At 45.2% G+C, this 19,606-nt stretch overlaps 1 protein-coding gene across 5 annotated transcripts in view; it reads right to left on the bottom strand.

Moving 5' to 3' along the window:
- Positions 1-4,746: 4,746 nt before the first annotated feature.
- MIB2 (MIB E3 ubiquitin protein ligase 2) overlaps positions 4,747-19,606 on the bottom strand; it is an 85,012-nt gene continuing 70,152 nt past the window's right edge. For all 5 annotated transcript variants that reach the window (XM_077250158.1, XM_077250154.1, XM_077250157.1 and 2 more), the window contains 6 exons: positions 15,486-15,612; positions 15,023-15,241; positions 13,644-13,822; positions 12,409-12,590; positions 11,589-11,654; positions 4,747-5,366 (listed from right to left, as the gene is read on the bottom strand). In XM_077250158.1, the coding sequence (XP_077106273.1) occupies positions 5,125-5,366; positions 11,589-11,654; positions 12,409-12,590; positions 13,644-13,822; positions 15,023-15,241; positions 15,486-15,612 (1,015 nt within the window). In that variant the 3' untranslated portion in view covers positions 4,747-5,124. The remainder of the gene's footprint in view (positions 5,367-11,588; positions 11,655-12,408; positions 12,591-13,643; positions 13,823-15,022; positions 15,242-15,485; positions 15,613-19,606) is intronic.

Here is a 19,606-nt window from a genome sequence, read left to right as displayed (position 1 = left end):
GGGGTCGTGAGACCTGGCCATGAAGACGGGAACCTGGCAATTGAGGCGAGATGCCATTAGGTCCACGTCCGGGGTCCCCCATCGAGAGCATATCTGGTGAAAGATTGCGGGATGGAGAGACCACTCTCCGGGATCGAGGCTGTGGCGACTGAGAAAGTCCGCTTCCCAGTTTTCCACGCCTGGGATAAAAACTGCTGAGAGTATGGAATGATGTGTCTCGGCCCAGCGGAGAATTAGCGTCACCTCGACCATGGCCGCCTTGCTGCGAGTGCCCCCTTGGCGGTTGATGTAGGCTACCGCAGTGGCGTTGTCGGACTGGACTCTGACCGCACGGCCGGAGAGGAACGGCTGAAAATGATGGAGAGCCAGTCTGATTGCCCGAATCTCTAGGATATTGATGGGCAGCTGGGACTCCTGCGGAGACCAGCGACCCTGAGTCGAGTGGCGCTGGAACACTGCACCCCAGCCGAAGAGACTGGCGTCCGTTGTGACAACCAGCCAGTGCACCGGAAGGAAAGACTTCCCCCGAGTCAGGGAGGACCTCTTGGTCCACCACCTGAGGGACTGTCTGATTGGGCGAGAGAGAAGGAGACGGCGGTCGAGCGAGGCGGGATTCCTGTCCCATACTGCCAGAATGGCGTGTTGTAAGGGACGGAGGTGAAAAACCGCAAAGGGCACTGCCTCCATTGCTGCCACCATCCTGCCGAGTACCCTCATGGAGAAGCGTAGGGAGTGAGAGCGAGGTTGAGTAAGCTTCCGGACTTCTCTCTGAAGAGTGGATACCTTTTCCGGAGGCAAAAGTACTAGACCCTGAGAGGAGTCTAAGATCATTCCCAGGTAGGATATGGTTTGGGCCGGGACTGGGGAAGATTTTTTGAAATTGATTTTCCAGCCCAGGCGCAAAAAGGTATTTATAGTGACGTCTACCGCTTCTGAACAGGACCGGAAAGAGGGGCCTTTTATGAGGATGTCGTCCAAGTAGGGCAACACCACTATGCCTCGAGCATGTAGAATGGCCACGGCAGCTGCCATGACCTTGGTGAACACCCGAGGAGCAGTGGCCAGCCCGAAAGGTAGGGCGACAAACTGAAAATGGTGCCCCTGGATCGCGAAGCGGAGGAAGCGCTGATGAGACGGTAGGATGGGAATGTGCAAGTAAGCGTCTTGAACATCTAGAGATGCAAGGAACTCGCCCTCTTCCAGAGAGGCAATTACCGAGCGGAGGGACTCCATACGGAATTGACGTACACGGACGTACTTGTTGAGGAGCTTGAGGTCCAATATTGGACGTACTGAGCCGTCCTTCTTTGGTACAATGAAAAGATTGGAATAGAAACCTTGGTACCTCTCGTTCTGAGGTACCGGGATGATGACCCCGTCTTCCCATAGCGATCTTATGGCCTGAAAATACTGACGGACCCTTGCTCTGGGAGGAGGGGACTGGAAGAAACGAGATGGGGGAAGAGAGACAAACTCTATCTTGTAACCGAAGGATACCAGTTCGCGGACCCATCGGTCGGGAACTACCGAGAGCCACGCGTCCCGAAAGAAGAGTAGGCGGCCGCCAACTCTGTCGGTGTCCTTTGGCGTCTGCCAAGAGTCATTGAGGTGGAGACCTGTTAGGTCTGGGCCCCCTGGACCCCTGTTGTCTGGGTCTGCCTCTCCAAGAGGGAGAAGGTTTGTAAGATGGCTGGGAGGTTCTGTCCTTGCGCTGACCTCTCCCGGCGCCGGGTGGCGCGGAGGGAGAATTGGACCAATTGGAGCCGAAACGGAAATATCGGCCTCGGCCCTGTTGGTTGCGAAAGGGGCGAAAGGTCCGTTGCTGGGGAAGGAATTTGCTCTTTCCCCCTGTGGAGTCTGCGATAATTTTATCTAGTTTGTCCCCAAAAAGGCGTTCGCCCTGGTATGGAAGGGACGTGAGAGATTTTTTGGATCCGGAGTCCGCTTTCCAGTCCCTGAGCCAAAGGGATCTGCGGATCGTGACAGCATTGGCCGCTGCCTGTGAGGCACAATTGGCCGCGTCTAAGGATGCGGAAACTACAAAGTCCCCCGCTCTGGCAATCTGAGTGGCCAGGTGTGAAACCTCGGGGGGTAAGTCGGCGTGTAGAGCTGTAGAGGCTAAAGACTCGGCCCAATGGGTCATGGTTTTTGCAACCCATGTGGCGGCAAAAGAAGGGAAGAGAGAAGCCGAGGAAGCTTCAAAAGCCGAGCGAGCCATCTGGTCAATTTGTCTATCAGTGGGATGCTTGATGGACGCGCCCTCGGAGGAGGATAGAACCGCCTTGGTGGCTAGCCGCGACACTGGCGGGTCCACGGAGGGTGACTGAGACCACTCCTTAGCAAGGTCCTGAGCAAACGGATACTTCAATTGCATAGCCTTCTGACCTGAGAAGCGTTTATCCGGACGGACCCTGTGGAGATCGACAATGTCCTTAAATTGAGGATGCGTAGGAAAAAATCTATGAGCCTTTGTGGTTCGCCCGAATGACACGGGATGAACCACCTTGGACGGGGTTTCCTCCTCTAACTGTAGCGTCTGACTTACCGAGTCTATGAGAGAATCTAGGGTCTCTTGGTCGTGACGATACTCTGGGGAACAGGACACGCTGGATGCGTCGTCCAGAAAGGATTCCCTGCTATGAGCTGGGGATGAGTGACGAGAGACTTCGCTCTCTGAGCCGGAGGGCTGATCACGGACCGGAGATATTACCCTGGACTTCTTTCTAGATGAGAGAGGGCTTCTGGAAACGGTACGACCTCTAGGCCGAGAGGGGTTTTTAGGCCGCGTTACATCATCCGTGGAAGCGCCCTGGGTAAGGGACGGGTCACGGAGGGACTGTATCGTCCTTTCCAAGGATGCCACAGATCGAGCAAGGGAGGACGCCCATGCGGGGGTACTAGGCTCACTACATTCCGGGTCAGAGGCCGGAGTATCCTGTGCCGCAGACATTTCGCAGGTGGAGCACAGCGGGGTAGTGTGACCTCGGGGCAGAGATACCTTGCAGGAGGTGCACACAGCAAAAATAACAGAGTGGGTCTTTCCAGTCCGTTTTTGCCTAGACTGTGACATCTTTGCCATAAAGTGAGCGTACTGGCAGGGGAAGAGACAATCCTACTGAGTGCGTCTCACCAAGTTCTGCGGTGCTTGGCAGGGAGATCCTGAAGTCCTGTGCGCTGTGGTGCTGCAGAGCCGCCAGCGCACTTCCTGGTCCAAGATGGCCGCCGAGATGTGAGAAGGGCGCTTCTCGGGAACGAGAAGCGCCCAAAGAGAGAGAGGGAGGGGGGCGTGTCGTGGGCGGGCGGTGGATTCCCTGCTATGCGCGTCGGAACGCTGCCATTGCCACCACCATCCTGCTGTATGAGGGAGGGAGTCTGATTGTCCGTGTTGGAATCCGGACCAGGGACGGTAAACTGTGCCACCGCCCTAACAGAGCGCCGGATTGCCCGTGCCCCGCGGCTGCAGCGCCGCATTAGAAAGAGGATAATGGATCCCTGAACGGGCGGTCCCCTGTCAGCTGGTCGGCCCCCGCACTTACCTTGTGCGATGGGGCCGATGCTCCATCCACCTTCACCTTAGTAGGGAGAGGGTGGAGAGCTTCTGCCGCCGTGCAACATCCGCTATGTTCAGTGGTGATGCAGTGGGCGGCTGCACGGACGCCATGGCATTCTGTCCGGCTGTGCCCTGGCTCCAGGAAACTTAGGTGGATGATTAGTCCCCGTGGTCGCCTGACAGGGAGGGAGGGAGATCGGAACGCTAGGGAACCGTCGCCACACTGGAAAGTGAGCCAGGGCTGGCATCCATCGTCGCGGGAAAGGATACAGGAGGGACGCTCCATGTACTTGCCCGTTGTTGGTGCGGGAGAGATCAGAGCTGAAAATTTGCCTGTCGCTCCCTTCCGTTAAAAACAAAAATTGGTGGGGTCCTGAGGACCCAAGTGCCTCCTGAGACACTAAGTAAGAACTGGCTCTGGATTGTCCAGCCTGTGGGTGTATACTGCAGGGGAGGAGTTAATCTTTTGTGTGTGTTTAACTTAGTGTCCTCCTGGTGGCAGCAGCATAACACCCATTCGTCCTGTGTCCCCCAATGATACGTAGGAGAAAAGCAAATCTTCCAAAGGAAAAATAACTTTCTGTATTGACAACTATTGGACTAATGCTAAAAAATTATTTACTGCCGGAGATTCTGGATTGACGGATATCCTTAGACATACTACAAAGCTGGGTCAAAAGGTAGCTACCTCCAATAGTTGGTGGAGAAGGAAAGAGACTAATAGGCGTGAATGTGGTAATATTAACAAGCCTGATTTTATTTCATTAATATACACAATTCATACATTGTACACAAAAATGAGCAAACGTCAATTTGCTAATTCACTCAGTCATCTGAAATGGAAGATGTGAAATTGAGGAGAACGGATCCTTAAAAAAACGACATATCCTTTCCCCACCTTTACCTTCCTCAAGTCTCATATCATTACCTCTATGTCTGAACCAGTCGGCCTCCATCTAAGACCAGACATACTCCTGATGGGAACCAGTATCCTCTAATCACAGATGTATTCCAATTAACCAGCAGATTTTGTTTTCTTTAGATGGACCCATTGACTTCATTGACCTACAAGTCTACACTTCCCGGGCGAATCATGGGTTATTCGCCTAATATATTGCTTTTTTTTTTTTTTTTTTACATGTCTCATGATCATGTATGAAATAAAAGAAATGCAGCATTGTTGTATTGGAAGGCCGTGTTTTTTTTTAACAAACAAAAAACAATGATAACTCCTACATAGACAACATGTCAAGAATGGGCAGTGATGACACTTTTATAAATAGGATGAGTGATCGGAATTGGCCTTTTCTGTCCCTCTGAAAAACAGAATTTCTCAGGAAGACTGCGCTATAGTATAGCCCTTCCAGTGTGGATATACATATATATTATATATTATTAGTGTTTACAAAAACACACAGCAGCCACACTTCTTCATAAGCAAAGTTGGTGGTCTCTCTTCCCAGGACCCTTGCGCAGGGGAAGGGTCTACACAACCATGCTTAGCTCAGGCAAGTTTTTCGTCCTTTTGCTCTACGTGTTGACCCCCACTATGGAGCGACGCTCACACCCATGTATCAGACGAATAATTGTATTCTCTCCCGAATGCCCTGCCTACAGATGGGGCAGGAGGTGAGTGACGTGCTGCATTCTGCGCAGGAGCCGTGCCCGCACTGGAACACCAGCTTGATGTGACTGTCGATACAGATCGGGCAGGTCATCCTTTCCTCCATTTGGCGATATCGGTTTTGAAGCTCTTCCATCACCTTGCGTTGATCTGACGCTTCTAAGCTGGGAACACCGTCTACTTCTGTACTATCTACAAAGAAATACAGAAAACAAATAACATAATGATCCATTCCTAACAGCTAAAATCTAGTTTAGCTCTTGGGACCCTCAAAATTTTCCCCAAAGTGTTGTCTAAAATACTCAAATTCTTTGTACTACAAACTGCTATAAAAAGGGGGATAAACTATAAAAGGGGCAGGTATGGGACCCTTGTTTCTTAGCCAAATAAGAGACCAGTTGCCAAGATGGCATCTTGTTCTGGAGGTCTCAGCATATCCATTGGGAGGCAGTGACTGGTGTCATATGCAAGGGTCGACATGCATCCCCCAGGATGCAGACAGAGTTCTATTAGACCCGCTGAAGTGCCTTGTGGTCACAGCAGGATGCCTGCGAGTCACAGGGCAAAATAAAAGTAAGTCTCTAAGTCCATGCTAAAGAAAGGTGGTCGCCAAGGATGAGAGGGATTGGGACATGCTACTGCCCCATCTAATGTTCGCTATCTGCGAGGTACGCAGGCGTCCACGGGTTTTCACCATTTGAGCTATTGTATGGCAGGCATCTGAGGGGACTGCTCGATGTAGCCAAGGAGAAATAGGAACAGGATCCCACTCCACATAAGAGTGTCACTGAACATGTGGCAAGCAACAGTACGGCCCATAGTAAAGGAGCATTTGATGGATGCTCAAGCCACACAGAGCTGCGGGTATAATCAGGACAGGACCTTTAAAGAGGGGGACCGGGTGTTGGTACTAGTGCCCACCCCAGAGAGCAAGCTTATGGCCAAGTGGCAAGGGCCATATGAGATACGAGGGAAAGTGGGAGAAGTGAATTATAGAGTGCACCAACCCAGGAAAACGAAACCCGAGCAACTATACTATGTCAACCTGCTAAAAGCCTGGAAGGACTGGGAATGTTTCGGTCACGGAGGCAACTCCGGTCGTACTAACGGGGATCCCTCTGGCACTGGCCAAGAACACAGCAGGGGGTCAGGATAAAATAAATGATGCTCTCACCAAACAGCAGCGGCAGGAGCCACAGGCCCTGGTGCAGCGGAATACGGATGTATTCTCAGAGCTGCCAGGGCGGACCTCTATGATGCAACATGACATTGTCACTGAGCCCCGGGTAAGGGATGAAACAGTACCGAGTGCCAGAAGCTCAAAGGCAAGCCATCGCTGCAGAGGTGAAGCAAATGCTCCAGTTGGGTGTCATTGAGGAGTCCCAAAGTGAGTGGGCCAGCCCCACTGTCCTAATTCCAAAACCAGACGGGTCATTACTAGTGATGAGCGAATATATTCGTTACTCGAGATTTCCAGAGCACGCTCGGGTGACCTCCGAGTATTTTTTAGTGCTCGGAGATTTAGTTTTCTTCGCCGCAGCTGAATGATTTACAGCTTTTAGCAAGCTTGATTACATGTGGGGATTTCCTAGCAACCAGGCAACCCCCACATGTACTTATGCTGGCTAACAGATGTAAATCATTCAGCTGTGGCGATGAAAACTAAATCTCCGAGCACTAAAAAATACTCGGAGGACACCCGAGCGTGCTAGGGAAATCTCGAGTAACGAGTATATTCGCTCATCTCTAGTCATTACGTTTCTCTAATGACTTCAGGAAGTTAAATGAGGTGTCAAAATTTGACCTCTATCCCATGCCACGGGTGGACGAGCTGATTGAGAGACTGGGGGTGGCCCAATACTTCACCATGCTGGATCTCACAAAAGGTTACTGGCAGGTCCCATTAAGAGTCAGCAAAAGAAGAGACCGCTTTTATAACACCAGAGGGTCTCTATCAATATGTCATCTTGCCTTTTGGGTTACATGGGGCTCCGGCCACATTCCAGAGGCTGATGGACAGTGTGTTAGCGAGTCATCGGGATTACGCGTTGGCCTATTTGGATGACAGTCATCTTTAGTAGACTGGGATACCCACCTGTCCCAGGTACAAGCAGTGCTGGAATGTCTCAGAATTGCGCGGTTATCAGCAAACCCAAAGAAATGCGCAATAGGACTCACGGAGGCCCGATATTAAGGTTACCACCCGGTATAACAGCTCCTGGTGGATAGCTATGCGGGGAAAAACGGTCTCGGCACCAGGTTGCTGAGGTTATCAATCCCCAAGTAAACAAGATTGAGGCCAATCACACCTGGCCCAAGCCCTTAAGTACCAAACAGGTGAGGGAATTCCTAGGCATCTCTGGGTACTACCGCCGGTTTATACCCAATTTTGCTGGGAGAACAGCACCCCTAATGGACTTGTTAAAAGGTAAGACTGTGATGGTCCGGTGGAATCCTCAAGCGGAAGAAGGATTCAAGTCGGCGTTGTGTGGACAGCCGGTCCTCATCAGCTCTGACTTCAAGGAAACCTTTATCTTGCAAACCGATGCCTCAGAGGTAGGCCTAGGAGCGGTGAATGGGGATGAGCATGCAGTCACCTACTTAAGCAGGAAACTGACCCCGGCAGAGAAAACTTATAGCGTAGTGGAGCAGGAGTGCTTGGCGATTAAGTGGGCCTTGGAGTCACTACTATTTGCTCGGGCATCAGTTTCGTTTGGTAACGAACCATTCACCCCTCGTCTAAATGAGAAATCAAAGAGGAATGCCCAAGTCACCAGATGGTACCAGTCCCTACAAAACGTAAGTTTCTCAGTGGAGCATCGGGAGGAGAAAGGAAATGCAGATGCCCTGTCATGGGTCCCCTGTAAGGTGACAAATGTTCAACCCCACAAGTGTGAACAAGGGTGGGGTTCGGAGTATGTGAGGCATTGACCGGTGTCATATGCGAGGGTCGATATGTATCCTCCTCCAGGATGCGGACGGAGTGCTATTAGACCCGCTGAAGTGCCTTGTGGTCACAGCAGGACGCCTGGGAGTCACAGGGCAAAATAAAAGTAAGCGGGTAACTGGTCAAGCTATTTGGCCAGGACATTGTTCAGGAAAAGCCAGAATGGGCTTTTATTTATTTATTTTTTTAAACGGACTGCAGGAAGGAAGTGGAGCTGGTCCATTTCCTCCAGGCCAGGTCTTGCAAGTGTCCTATGGCCACAGATTCCAGTTGGAGAGAAAAACCCTGCAGGAAGGATTTGGGTGTGTCAGTTGGTCTTGCAAGCAGGCAGAGCAGACAGCCCCGCAGAGCATTACCTATGTGAGGCAACACAGGGCCAAGCGGAGCAAAGAAGCCTGGCAGCCTCAGCGTACACGGCGGTGTTGTAGCCCAAGGCAACCGGTTACGGACTGTCTTTTTTTTCCTGGATGAATTTCAGAGGATCCGTTTTACTTTTCTGTTTGTGAGTACGCTGTACATTAAACAAGACTTTATTTTGAACTTTTGCCGCGTCACTGCCTTCTCACTGCACAGCGAGGACACCGCTGCACTACACCATATAACTGACATAGTGTAATGCTTCATACCACCTGTGGGGGGCTGCAGAAAACATTAAACTTGCTGCCAGTTTCCCTGACAGATCACTTCTGATCAATGTGAATCCCTGCAGCAAGACCCCAACTGATCACCCTATCATTCCAAAACCCTTTAGAGGGAACAGTATTATTGATAAAATAATTTACAGGAACAATATATGATTTGGATGTTTTACTAAACCTATATGTTTTTGTCTCATGTGATAATCTGTAATCAAAACAAATACAAAATGATCTGATGAAAAAAAAATAAGATTTTTTTTTATTTTCCATTTTCTACATTTTCCATATGACCCTTTATATTAAAAAAAATTCTGAACTCTTGCAATTTTTACACTGATCACCACCAAGCTTAATAATAATAAGCTCATATTTCTAGTTCTGTACAGAAGACTTTTCAGCAGCCACATGGACATAGGCTACAATAGACACTGGCTATGACTCATTCACTTCTATAGTACAGTTTTCTAGGCATGCTCTGATCTGTGCAGGGGTCTTTGGGCAGAGAGGGTGAAGAGGTGATCTGCAACATCAACTATTCTGAATAGTGGATTTTTTCTTCTACTGTATATAGAGGTGTTACTTTTCACTGTAATCTTACCTCTGATGATAATGAAACGGTTGAAAAGTGATCTGTACAGAACAGAAAGTGTGGGGTGATTTGTCAAAGCTGGTTTGGCACCCATTTCTTATTCTGTACAGATCACTTCTCAACAGTTTCATTATCATCAGAGGAAATAGAGGAAAAAAGAGAGAGAAGAAAAGGGATGGAAAAAAAGGGAAGGAAAAAATGGATGGAAACAAAAGGATGGAAAAAAAGGGAGGAAAAAAAGGGAGGGGGAAAAAAGGGAGGGAAAAAGGGGGGGAAACGAGAGGAAAAAAGGGAAGAGAAAAGGGGCAGAAAAAAGGGGCAGGAAAAAAGGGGAAGGAAAAAAAGGGGAAGGAAAAAAAGGGGAAGGAAAAAAAGGGGAGGGAAAAAGGGAGGGAAAAGGGGAGGGGAAAAAAGGGGAGGGGAAAAAGGGGAGGGGAAAAAGGGGAGGGGAAAAAGGGGAGGGGAAAAAGGGGAGGGGAAAAAGGGGAGGGGAAAAGGGGAGGGAAAAAAGGGGAGGGAAAAAAGGGGAGGGAAAAAAGGGGAGGGAAAAAAGGGGAGGGAAAAAAGGGGAGGGAAAAAAGGGGAGGGAAAAAAGGGGAGGGAAAAAGGGGAGGGAAAAAAGGGGAGGGAAAAAAGGGAGGGAAAAAAGGGGAGGGAAAAAAGGGGAGGGAAAAAAGGGGAGGGAAAAAAGGGGAGGGAAAAAAGGGGGAGGGAAAAAAGGGGGAGGGGAAAAAGGGGAGGGGAAAAAGGGGAGGGGAAAAAGGGGAAGGGAAAAAAGGGAGGAAAAAAAAGGGGAGGAAAAAAGATTTATCTACATTCCTGCATATAATAGCAGGAATGTAGATATAACTTTTTTCCTCCCTTTTTTCTCCCCTTTTTTTCCTCCCCTTTTTATAAGGTAAAAAGTTGTGAAAAGTCGACTAACATAGAAACCTGATTTAAACAATGGATCATTTTCTCTTTAAATGGAGCACATTTTAAAAGCAGGACATTAGGCTGCACCACATAGAAGATACACAGTGTGGGTTGATTCTTACATGTTTAAAATGAACAGCGAATTGAGGAAAAACTAGTTCAGTGCCCAAATCCAACGCCAAATGCTGGATACTGTAATAACAAACAGGCCACACGCTAGGAAGCGGCCTCATGAACCTGGGCTATGTAAGAAATACTTCACATGTGCACACGGAGACTGGATCGTGTTTGTTTTCCCTCCTCACGTGAAAGCCTGAATCAAAATTGACCTTGTTACGCATTTCTGGCAGAAATATCCAAAATTCTGCTCTGCATTTTCCACAATTTAGGCCTCCGGGACATTTTGGTAATATGTATCATAGTAAGGATTTATTGGAAATGCTTTACCTCTAGTATTTTTAAAACGTATATTCAGATAGAGAATACATGTAACTTTCTTTTTTTTTCTTTAGTCTGTTTTTATTTTTCAGATTGTAGATTTTATTTCATTCTTTTTTTTCTATACATAATAATGGGTGCGGCTGTCTTGTTTGAACTGGTGTTAACAGTATTTAGATCTTGGACCACGCACAGAAACAGTCAGGAGCTGATTTTTAGAGGATAGTTCTCTAAGCATGCTCTGTGACCTTGTGCAGGGGTCATTGCGCAGGGAGGAGGAGGAGCTGTGACCATCACCTATTTTGAATGGTGTGCTGTGTAATATTTGTATATAGAGGGACTACCTGATGACGTATATAACAGCTGCAATCTTATTCTGCAGAGGTACGGTGTTGAGCAAGCAGTATATGGTGCTGTGCTAATATTTAGAATTAGTTAATGTGTGCAGCCAATGCTGTACTCTATGACCTCTCAGCATCATTGTTTCTTCTCCATATTGTGATGATGCAGATAATGTTCCTTACTAAATCAGTTCATTCTCCCACAATGCCTAAGTGCAGTATAATTCTGCTGAAAGATTAAATCTGCAACATTTGCTGCATTGTAATCCTGCCTGTCATTATAATGAGACAACTATGAATAAAGTATCACTCTGTAGCCTAGTGGCCAGCATGAAAATAGCAAGATATGTGTTTTTTTATAATAAAATGTAAAACAAATAACTATGGCTGGAGGTAAAGGCAATGTGCAGGCAGAGGGTTGGTTTTTTTTAGAGAGAGGTGTTTGAAGCAGAAACGGAGCGGAAAGAAATTTTTCTGAAACCCATCGTTGGCAAGACATCTTGCTGGTCTTGAGGCGAAAAGGCAACACTGCTAATTATACCTCACCTTGCCTAATCTTCTTGGTGATTGATACTTGACACTTTATACATTTCTTCATTCTCCGGGAGCATTCTGCAACAGAAAAGTAAATGGCGATTAGTAATGGAGCTTCCACTAAGGTCGCCAGCAGTAGAACAATCCGTCAATAGCAAAGCGAGACAATTCTAATAAAGGGATGTTCAAGATGTGCCGTAAATGTACGACAGGTTCCTACTTCATCAATCTCAACAACGGGCTCTGGCGACAGCCTTACTGAATGCCAGTTTGGACAGATTTGAGAAAGTCTGGGCTCCCTGGGACTATTTTAAAGTCCAAAACAATAGTTAGGAGCATGTTGGTTTTTGAACAGGTTTCTTCCCTTTCCTTCCCTATGTGTATGTGTCTTCTTATTTAGTATTTTGGTTTTATAAGAATTGAATAATATGACTATGGGGATGGAGTCATCTTAACTTGGCATCATTTAGAACTGCTGTTGGACTTTCTGTCTTTATCTGTTCTATTGCACAATATGTTTTGATGCCACTGGGGGAAACATCTTCCAAGAGTTCATTCTAATTGTACTCCATTCTTTCTAATCCTCTAATTTGGAAGCCAAATTGTGATTGTTTTGTCTCACTTCTGACTGTAAAATTTTACAAACTGTAATAAAAATTAAAGTTATTAAAAAAAAAAAAACGGCCACTGTTGTGCGCTGCAAGGAGCGAAGAGTTGGCCAAGAAGGCGCAGTTCTCAATATTCTCTTCTATGGGAACTCCAAAAATTGCTGTTTCTACTACTTAGCCATCGCACAAACACACAAAGAATGATGGCGGCCCTCTCTTCTTACCTTCACACACTATGCTATGCTGACACGGAAAGAAGCTGATGAGCATGGCCAGTTCTGAACACACAAGGCATTCGGAAGGCGTAGTAGCACTTGATAAGCTGAGGTTAGTCATTGTGTTTGGGGTGGTGTGAACTCTGCGGAGGGTGCAGTTGATGGTGGAGGAGTCCGTTTCCGCCAGTTCCCTAAAATTTATATAAAAGAGCATGATAAAAGGCAATGGAAGAGTAAGGCGGTTGTTACTACATCCTGTACATGAAACGTCTATGGTCTACTTGTCTACTTTTTTGGTCATATGACATCCCCCCCCAAAAAAAAATTGTAATAAAAAGCGATCAGAGCTTTGAATGCAAAAAAAAAAAAAAGGTAACAATAAGGCTATGTGCACACGCTGCGGATTTTGCTGCAGATCCGCAGCGGATTGGCTGCTGCAGATTCGCAGCAGTTTTCCATGAGTTTACAGTACCATGTAAACCTAAGGAAAACAAAATCCACAGTGCACATGCTGCGGACAAAAACGTGCGTAAATGCTGCGCTGTTTATTCCTCAGCATGTCAATTCTTTGTGCGGGTTCCGCAGCGGTTTACACCTGCTCCATAATAGGAATCCACAGGTGTAAAACCGCAGGTGAAATCCGCACAAAAAAACGCAAAAAAAAAAGCGGTAAATCCGCGGTAATTCCGCAGGAAATCCGCAGTGAGAATTACCTGCGGATTTACCAAAATCAGTACGGAAAAATCTGCAGTCATCCGCAGCGTGTGCACATACACTCAAAACTATAGCTTGGCATGCAAAAATCAAGCCCCCATAAGTCTCCACGAAAGAAAAAAAAAAAGTTACTGGTCTTAAAAAATGGTCACAAAACAAAATTTGTTTTTGTTTTTTTTCACAGTTATGATTTTTTTTAATCACTAAAAATTTACAAAAACTATACAAAGATCGGGTTCACTGGAATAAATAAATTGGATTTTTTTTTTCCTTTTTTCAGTACATTATATGGTACAGCGAATGGGTTAATTCAAAACTACAACTCGTCTCGCAAAAAACAAGCCCTCATACAGCTATGTCAATTTAAAAAATTTAAAAATGTTGGCTCTTGGAAAAAGGGGAGGTAAAAAAAGGGCAAAAACAAAAAAAATTGTGAGTTTGGGAATAGGTTAAAGATCCTTCTCAGTAAGATGGATTTTCTAAGTCTTACACGGAGATCCACCTAGAAGATGCACTTCTGTGCGATGTACCTGAATTTCTGAGAGAAGCTCTTCACAAGATGTGCTATCCTTCCATCAATGATCAGGTCCAGCGGTGACTTTCCGCGATGATTGGCATAGTTAATGTCTGCACCTGACAGCGCCAAAAAGCAGGCGATTGCTGAGCTGACATTTAGTTCTGTGTTTCCGAGCAAACCAGTAGCCTCAAGCTGAAAAGGAAACATAAAAAAGATGAGGTTTCATTGTTATCCAATGTTTACATCAAAATTGGAAAATCACCCCGGAAACGTCACTTTTTTTAATTGTAGACATTTTTCGGCTATAGCTCGTAAGTCAGGGCCGCTTCACCTCACTGAGCACACGTCCAACCTCTTATTACAGGGAGAGACACTCCCACAAGGGAAACATCTAAAAATGGGCTCAGGGTGCAATCTGCATATCAGAGAGTCCGAAAGTGAATTAACTGACCACTAAAATATAGAGAAATCACAACAGAAGTGTCACTTTTTTATTGTAAACATTTTTGGGCTATAGCTCATGGAGTCAGTGCCGCTTGACCCTGGAAACACACAGTGCTCACATCCAGCCTATATTACAGAGAGAGACACTCCCACAAGGCAAAAATCTAAAACTGGGCTCAGACTGCAACCTGCATATCAGAGAGTCTGAAAGTGAATTAACTGACTACTACAATTTGTAAAAAATCATATCAAAATGTGTCCACAGCCTTAGTCCTTTTTTTAGTATAATGTAGAAACAAAATATTTAGAGGAACATGTGGAGAAAATTAACCAATGTGTTTTCTCCTAGACTTTGGCCAAAAGTGTGTTGCATCAGGAGTTACAGCTATTTATAATGTGTTTTAGACACTTTTTTTTAGCTTTAATGGAAAAGGAGGGTAAGTCTTAACGGAAAAAGTAGACATTAGGAGGAAATAGGGGTTTGACAACAAGTGCCAAACTGACAAAATTTAGGGGCAAAAAGTAGGCCATATAATAACTGATGTAACGTTAGACAAAAGTGTCTAAAGACGCACCAAATGTATCATCCAATTGAGCTAGTGTGATAAATTTGGCAAAGGTTTACACTGCCTTAAATGGACAGAATAGTAAATCAGACCCATTATCTCATGCTTTATAAACCAGTAGTGGCCATTTAGTGGGTTATAAGGTCATGTATGGTGCCCATTAAACCAGTAATAGCACCGATTTTGGTCTTGAAGATTTATAAAATGATTTGCCCCTCTGAATTGGATTAGATATTTTTTTCATGAATGTATCTGTATGAGATATTTCGACAAATGCTAGAATTGTTGGAATTTTTGCAAGTGTCAAGTCACCTGCAATTTGTCCTTCCATTTTTTTTTTCTTATCAAAGGTCTCTTGCAAGTACATTTTTTTATTTTTTACCTTGGCCAGAGTAGCTGAGCCATTGCCCTCTGGATCCAGGCAGGAGAGATGCTGCTGGACAACCACTATGTGCATTGATGTGTCGCCGTCCTCATCCTCCGCATTCACGTCAGCCCCTTCTGTTACCAGCAGCTGCACCAGGTTGATATGACCGTGTGTCACTGCCAGATGTAGGGGCGTTTGGTTTCTGTTGTTCCTGAGATTGACATCGCAGCGACCCTGACAAGTGAAGCAGCAAATACATAAAACACCCTCCAGCAGGAGATTACAGGATACTAATAAAAGTTGCAGCACCAAATTTGGGCCCATGGGTACAAATGATGATACATCAGGCGCTTTCTTGGTGCATATGAACCCTACAGTAGGAATGCACTTGAAACCAACATGCCAGAGAAGAAATGTGTCTACGTAAACCATACAATGCACCAAAAGGTCACAAATGGCCACGAACAAGGTGTTTTACCTCTTTAACTAAGATGTCCACAACTTCTTGGTGGTTGTTGAGTGTGGCCAGATGCAGCGCAGTGAATCCATCTTCCTTCTTGGAATCCACTAACTGTCGGGCCCGATGCAGAATTTTTCTTACGGCTCTAATGGAGAGACCACAACAATAGATTAGTGCTGGTTTTCACGATGCTCATGGTAACTGATAACCAAGATTCAGCAACAGAATACCAGAGCCACAGAGAAGACATAGGGCATGGGTAGACAACATTTTTTGGCCCGAGGGCCACACTGCGATACTGAACCAATCCGAAGAGCTGCAAAAATATTTAAAGTGGTACTTACATAAATACATCACTAGAACTATCATCAGTACATTAATACAATCACCAAAAACAATTTTTAAGTATTTGAGGAGGATTTGAGGAGTTCCAGCTCCAAAAAAAAAAAATCTGTATGAATACACACTAACCTAAGTTGAGGTTTTACAGCAGAAACTCACCAAATCCTCTTCATAATTTCAAATCTCTAAAGTTTGAGGATTTTTAAATGTTAACATAGCCATGAAGCACAATATGGATAGGTACGTGTACAAGATTATCAACACTGTCAGGACATGTATATGGTGCCAGAACCACCATCAGTAGATGTATGCAGCGCCAGAACCACCATCAGTACATGAATACAGCATCAGAACCAACATCAGTACATGAATATACTGCCAGAATCAAAGTCAGCAAATGTATACAGCACCAAGGTTAGTACATCGATCAACTGTAATGTCAGATCAACCCCATACATAATGGTATTGCTTAAACCTACAATTCCTAGTAAGCATTAGGGTAGGTTTCCACAGAGGCATTCATGTTGCATATTATAGTAGCCGCATTGTGGAGGAGATTTCACAGTATAAAAGTAGGCAGTAGATTTTGCCATAGTGGACTTCCACGTGGAAATTAAGCAGATACATCCCGTGGGAGTATACCTATAGGGTTTGTTCTTGGGGTCAGGATATCCAACACGTCAAGACAATTTACATCTGATGCTCAAACTTCTGACGTGTAATTGCTGCATTGAATTTCAGTGAATAACGAGCATGCTGAGGCTCATAAAATCCATGTCGCAGTCATTAAAAATGCTGAATAACAATAGTGAAAAACTTCAGCAAGGGAACAAGTCAGATGGACTTTCTGTAATATTTGCATAAAAATTAGCAATTAAAATGGAACTGGATCAGTCGAGCGTCTGTTACTCATTGTGGTAAAGCATTAAATCGGGAAATAAGATCAGCTAAAGGAGCGTGTTCAATACAAAACTATTTTGAGGTCTATGCCGCATTTCCTCTATTGATTGGCGGCAGCTGCGGCCATGGCTTGTGAGCAGGATTGCATAATGTGTGGATGAGAAAAAAAAAAAAGAACAAAAAAAAAAACAAGATTTCACAACTAAGCCATTCGTCACTGAGCCATGGACTAGGAATCTAAGCTGCCTCCTTCATATTACTAATGCTGCCCATAAGTCATTATGACCTTTGCTGACTCCTCCGGCTCTATGACACGATGCAGGGGTTTGGATAGTATTTTCAAGGTGCAGGTTTACTTTTAAGGATTAGGTTTACTTTTCTAAGCAAAAATCTTATCTAGAGACCTAATGAAAATGGAAAAATAGATGCAATTTTCATATTTAAAAGAGTTCCCTGGAAAGGCAAAAGTTTTGGCCAATTCTTAAGATACGTCGTCAATATATCACCAGTAGGTGTCCAACTACTAATGTTATATTCTCCTTCATTATTTTCTACCCATTGAATCAATAAGTCATTGTGTTTCCGTATTAACCCCCTTTGCTTCATAATCTTCCTAACATAAAAGGAGCAGAAAGGTCAGTAAAATGTGACCCATTACCTTCATCTGGAGGATGTGAATGGCTTGCTTCTGCTTTCCAGAGCATTTTCATGCACAGCACATTCTCTCCTTGAAATCGGCTGGGTATTTTACTGGCCCGGCTGTGGCAGCTTTTATGCCCCATGCAAACACAAACGTGTAAATCCCACTCACAACCTGGCCGTCATCCTGTATGGAAACATTGTGCTTGGACTGGCCCTTGTAATACAGACTCCTCATTTCTGGCCATTCATGTTTACAGAGGGATTCAGTCCAAATTCTAGTGTTTTTCTTTCATTTTATTAGCTGAGAGTGCAGGTAATTTATAATCTGGGTGACGTTTTAGAAAAATAAGTATAAAGAGTAAAGTTATTGGTCATTTGAGTTTCTAAAAGAATAAGAGACTTGGACAATTGGAAGTGAACAAAGATTTCGTTATGGGGACTGCTGTTGCCCCAGATCCTGTTGTCCAATGGGGGTCTGAAGGCCCCTCTACCATTTCAGAAGACATTATTATAAATCTTACATGTGGGCGAGTGGCCCAGGTACAGATTTTGCCTCGGTGCCACAAGAGCTAGTTTTTCGGCATGACTCTACTGAACACTTCTGGCACTTACAGCAGCATTAGAATATGTACAAGTCTTACATCGCCAAGCACAATGCCGAGCATCAGATGGAGTGGTGTAAAGCAGTCACCACTAAACTCCGGAGGAAGCGTGTTCTGTGAAGTGACGGATCACACATCTTTATCTGGCATCTGATAGACGAGTCTGGGTTTGGTGATTTCCAGGAGAATGTTATCTGCCTGACTGTAAGGTTTGGTGGAGTTGGGATGATGCTATGGGGTTATCAGGACGACCGTCGGCCTTTAACTCTTCATTGCAGTGAAGGGAAATCTTAATGCCTCACCCCAAGACATTTTGGACAATTTTCCAGCCTTGTGGGAACAGTTTGGAGAAGGTCCATGACAGTGCCCAGTCCACAAGATCAATAAAGACATGGTTGGGGGAGTTTGGAGGGAAGACCATGACCAACCAACTGCACAGAGCCCGGACCTCAACCTCAACGTTTAGGATGACCTAGAATGGAGACTGTGAGCCCGGCCTCTCCCCAACCTCAGTGTGTGACCTTACAAATGTTCTTCTGTATGAAGGGGTCTAAATTCCCACACATGCACTTACTACACCGCCACCATTGCTTGCAGCAATATTAACACACCAGACTTTCTTCTTTCCTTTCAGCTCGTGGTAAGTACCAAGCTGCCAGACATTGCAATCTGGCTTAAAAATAACATGCGGTATAAAAGGAAAGATGATATTATTGTTTTGGACAAGATGAAATACTGGAGATAAATCAAAGAACCGTCATGATCCTGGATCTCTAAAAAGTCATCTCTACTATTACTCCATTTTATGTACATGAAAGAAATCTTGCAAGTTATGAGTTTATACATTTGGCCCTTCTTATTGCTTGTGAACTCCCAGAAGACATGTAGGAGGGAGAAATCTTATAACGGAACATTTAATGTCACTTTCCTTGTGGCTGCCTTGATGTTATTTGTGTCAAGTATATCAGCAGGCGATGATACATTTCTATCTAGAAATGGGACTCCACTTTTTATGCCAGCCCCTTACAGGAGTGAGTTTTTCTGACTTTTTTTTTTTTAATGTGATAAACAAGTCCACTTTAGTAAAGTGTTGAGAGCAGTGTAAATAAAAAAAAAGGGGGAAAAAAAATAATGTAAGCGTTTGTGAATTTTTGACAGCAGAAAACTGGCACAAAACTCTTAAAATCTTTTCAAGTGAAACCCATCTGAATTTATCTTCTGACATAGCAGAAATGATCATCTGCGAGGGTCCAGGAGCAGAGGCTAAGTACAGAAATTAAGACCCTGGGGGTCTCTATAAATTGCCCAACACCCTGTGAAGTCCTGAGCTTCCAGTTGGACTTATTATGAAGATCCTTTTACAAGGGTCGGTAATTGGTCTTACGAGTGGCCATGGGAACACTTATTCCTGATCACTGACCTCTGTAAACTTTGGCGGTGGTGAGATAATACTGATTGTACCTCTTATAGGCAGCACATCTACCAAGGAATGTGCTGCCGACAAAATGCAAAATGTATGGGGGCCAAATGATCGAATAACTATTGTCCACCTGAAGCAGTTTGTATCGGTCCATGTAAAAAGGAGTTTAAACACGCTATTTTGTCGATTTGCACCCAGTACAGGCAGAAATCTAAGTGTGTAAATACAGCCTC

The sequence above is a fragment of the Ranitomeya variabilis genome, chromosome 4 (genome assembly GCF_051348905.1).
Source record: "Ranitomeya variabilis isolate aRanVar5 chromosome 4, aRanVar5.hap1, whole genome shotgun sequence".
NCBI classification, from domain to species: Eukaryota; Metazoa; Chordata; class Amphibia; order Anura; family Dendrobatidae; genus Ranitomeya; species Ranitomeya variabilis.
This window is presented reverse-complemented; position numbering and strand designations above follow the sequence as displayed.